The sequence below is a fragment of the Gekko japonicus genome, unplaced genomic scaffold, assembly GCF_001447785.1.
Source record: "Gekko japonicus isolate JY-2015 unplaced genomic scaffold, Gekko_japonicus_V1.1 scaffold3375, whole genome shotgun sequence".
Lineage (NCBI taxonomy): Eukaryota > Metazoa > Chordata > Lepidosauria > Squamata > Gekkonidae > Gekko > Gekko japonicus.
In genome coordinates this window covers 42,991-46,571 of record NW_015172118.1, presented here as the reverse complement: position 1 = coordinate 46,571, position 3,581 = coordinate 42,991, and the positions used below count along the sequence as shown (strand labels likewise).

The 3,581-nt window shown below is 55.7% G+C and overlaps 1 protein-coding gene across 1 annotated transcript in view; it reads right to left on the bottom strand.

Annotated features, from left to right (window-relative positions):
- ULK3 (unc-51 like kinase 3) overlaps positions 1-2,966 on the bottom strand; it is a 34,883-nt gene extending 31,917 nt beyond the window's left edge. Inside the window, exon 1 of the mRNA XM_015420985.1 lies at positions 2,768-2,966. Within this exon, the coding sequence (XP_015276471.1) occupies positions 2,768-2,869 (102 nt within the window). The 5' untranslated portion in view covers positions 2,870-2,966. The remainder of the gene's footprint in view (positions 1-2,767) is intronic.
- Between the last annotated feature and the right edge of the window lie 615 nt (positions 2,967-3,581).

The following is a 3,581-nucleotide window of genomic DNA, read 5'->3' as shown; positions in this document are numbered from 1 at the left end:
AATTTCATTACTTTAAGCTATGCTTTTATACTGTACCAATCATACAGTTTCTTCCACATCTTTTGAAATGTCGGGTCTGTTGCCCCTGCAACCCCCAATTCTTAAGGAGGGAAGAAGTGACTTCTGCTGTCTGGAGCACAGTGAGGTGGTTAGAGAATTCAGGAACAGGATCTGGGAGAGCCAGGTTCGAATTCCCACTGTGCTATGGAAGCTTGTCGGGTGACCTTGGGATAGTTGCAAGGCTGACATGCCTTACAGGGTTGTTGTGAGGGGGAAATGAAGGAAAGGAGAGCTCTGAGCTCCTTGGACGAAGGGCGGGATGAAAATCGACTAGAACAGGAAGACTTGCTGTCAGAATCTCAGGTCACCAGGACTGGCTTCACCTAGCATCTGAAGGATAATAATGGCGGAGCCAGGAGAACATGCCTAGGGGAAAGGAAGGGCCCAAGTTCCTTCTAGCCTCTTCTGCTGTTTCCAGCTGGGGACAGCCAGTTGCTTCTCGGAAAGACCCAAGCAAGGCATGGAAACAACAGCCCTCCTTGGAGCAATTGGTATTCAAAGGTAGGCTGCCTCTGAGCGTGGAGGTTCCATTCAGCCTTCCCCACTAACCCTTAGAAAGGGGCTGCAGTGGCTCAGTGGTTAAGATGCTGAACTGCAGACTGGAAAGTCGGCAGTTCGAGACCCGGGTGCTGCGTGACGGAGTGAGCTCCTGCCTCTGGTCCCAGCTCCTGCCAACCTAGCAGTTCGAAAGAAAGAAATTGCAAGGAGATAGATAGGTACCACTTCGGTGGGAAGGTAACAGCGTTCCGTGCGCCTCGGCATCTGGTCATGCCGGCCACGTGACCACGGAAACGTCTTCGGACAGCGCTGGCTCTTCGGCTTGGAAGCGGAGATGAGCACCGCCCCCTAGAGTCGGATGCGACTGGCTTCTGAGCAAGGGAAACCTTTACCTTTTTACCAACCCTTAGCACAGAGGTTCCTCTCTTAGTCCTCGGAATTAATTGTTGCAGATAGGCACTGGTGCCAAAAACCTCTCTAAGCTCTTTGTGAGAAGGAAAGAGCAGCCACGCAGGATCAGTTCCAAGGTGCCGCCGACCCAGCATCCTGTTTCCAACAGGGGTCAGCCAGATACCTCTCAGACCCAGCAGAAATCAAGAAAGCCAGGTGGGCGGGGCGCCTAGGAGCTGCACCCACACGGAGCTGTGCAGATCACATGACGGTTGCAAACCTTTGCAATTGGGCTGGCTTGCCCACAAGGGGAAGATCCAGCTGTCAACACCAGCTGCTAACACGCGGACAGGCCAATCCCCAACAGAATGCAGTTGTAGCCTGGAAAGAACCATCAATTCCAGGTCTCAGCCGAAGGCAGAATGCTGCTGCTTCTCCCCCCCCCAACACACACACAACTAACTCGGGTTGCCACCCCACAGGTGGTGCCTGGAGATCTCCTGGAATGTCAACAGATCTCCAAATGACAGAGACCAGTTTCCCTGGAGAAAATAACAACTTTGAAGCGTGGCGTCTATGGCATTATATCCTGCAGAGCTCCCTCCCCAGGACCGGTGTCCCCTCTAAGCTGAGTGCGTGTGAGCTAGCTCACAGCTTTTTAGCCTCTGGCTCACACATTTTTGCCTTTGCTCAGGAAGGAGGGCTCCAGGACAAACCAATGTACGCAGTCGCCAAACCGCTCGCTCACCACTTTCATGCCGGCAGCTCACAAAGTAGAATTTTTGCTCACAAGACTCCACAGCTTAGAGCAGTGGTGGCGAACCGATGGCACGGGTGCCAGAGGTGGCACTCAGAGCCCTCTCTGTGGGCACGCGTGCCATCGCCCACAGGCCCAGACCGTCATTCAAGTGTCGAATTCTCTGCCAAATAATTTTAAGTCAATGAAAGCATTTGGGATTGCTTTCCTTACTTTATTTGGATCATCTTAAGTTAATGGATAAGTTGTGTTTTTTAAAGTAAAACCTAAATAAGTGGGTTTTGGGTCGCAGTTTGGGCACGCGGTCTCTAAAAGGTTCGCCATCACTGGCTTAGAGGCAGTGTTGCCCAGGCCCCATCATCATACCTCCAGGAACAGGGAAAGCCACCGGGGTTTCAAGGAGAGACGTGAGCAGAGGCAGTGTGTCGTTCCCTGCCTCTGCACAGCAACCCTGGACTTCCTCAGTGGCCTCCCATCCAAGGACTAACCGGGGTGACCCTGTTTAGCTTGAGATCTGATGAGATCGGGCTGGGCCGGGCCATCGAGGGCAGAGCAGACAAACAGAAGCGGTTTGCCACGGCCTGCCTCTGCATCACAACCCTGGTATTCCTTGGTGGTCTCTCCCCACCGAGGGCTAACCAGGGCCGACCCTGCTTAGCTTCCGAGATCTGATGAGATCAGGCCAGCCGGGGACAAGGGATGAACAGAGGCGGTTTTGCCATTGCCTGCCTCTGCGCAGCAACCCTGGCCAGCGCGGCCTCCCCTCCAAGTACTAACCAGGGCCGACCCTGCTTAGCTTGCAGGATCTGACGAGACTGGGCTAGCCTGGATTACCCGAGTTAGCCCACCCCCCGCGTTAGTTAAGCTCACCCCTTGCATTCTTAAGCACACTGCCTCTGGACCTGGAGGCTCCACGGAGCTGTCACGCGGACTTCCGAGCGAGGCCCCTCCCACCCCGGCCCTGTCTTTGCAACAGTCCCCCGCCCCCCTCCCGCTCGGCCCCTTGCGCCTCCCCCCATCCGAGGCCTGGACCCGCTTCCTTTCCTTGCAGGCGCGTCTTACTTTGCGGTAGGCTTTGAAGACCGTGGCGTAAGTGCCGCTGCCGAGCCGCTCGGTCAGGATGAAGTCCTCCAGGTGCGGAGGGGCCCAGCCGGCCCCTGCCATCCCGGCGGCCGCCCCATGCACCGCCCGCGGCGGCCCAGCCAGCCCGGCCTCCCTCCCCTCCCCGGCCGCGCCGCCGTGCAATGCAATGCAATGCAATGCAAGGAGGAGGCTGCCGCCGCCGCTTCCTGCTCGCCCGCTTAAAGGGCCCGCAGAGGCGGGGAAGGCGGCTCTCCTTCCCCCCCAAGCGGCAGCTCGGAAGAAGTGCAGGTTAGATAGCGGTTGCCAGCCTCCAGGTGGGACCTGGGGCTCCCCCGGACCTGGGGCCCCCCCCCCCCGGAATTTCAGCTCATCTCCGGACTACAGAGATCTGTTGCGATGGAGAAAAGAGATGCTTTGGAAAGTGGGCTCTATGGCATGGGGCAACACTGAGGTCCCTGCCCTCCCCCAGGCTCCATCATCTCCAAATCCTCCAAAGGAAGTTTAGAAAACTTATTGAGGGCCAAACGTTAAAAACATAAATAAGTTACAGGGCTCTTTTTGTAGAAAAAGCCCAGCAGGAACTCATTAGCATAATACCCAATAGCAGGAAGTCATTAGCATTAGTCCACACCCCTGACAGCGCAGCTCATTCGCATATTAGGCCACACCCCCATGTTACCAGAAGTGTGCTCATCCAGCCACACCCACCTTTTGCTTGTTATTCTCTTTACCTTGTTTGTTGACAAAACCCAGGGCTTTTTTTTTTGGAGCAGGAACTCCTTTGCATGTTAGG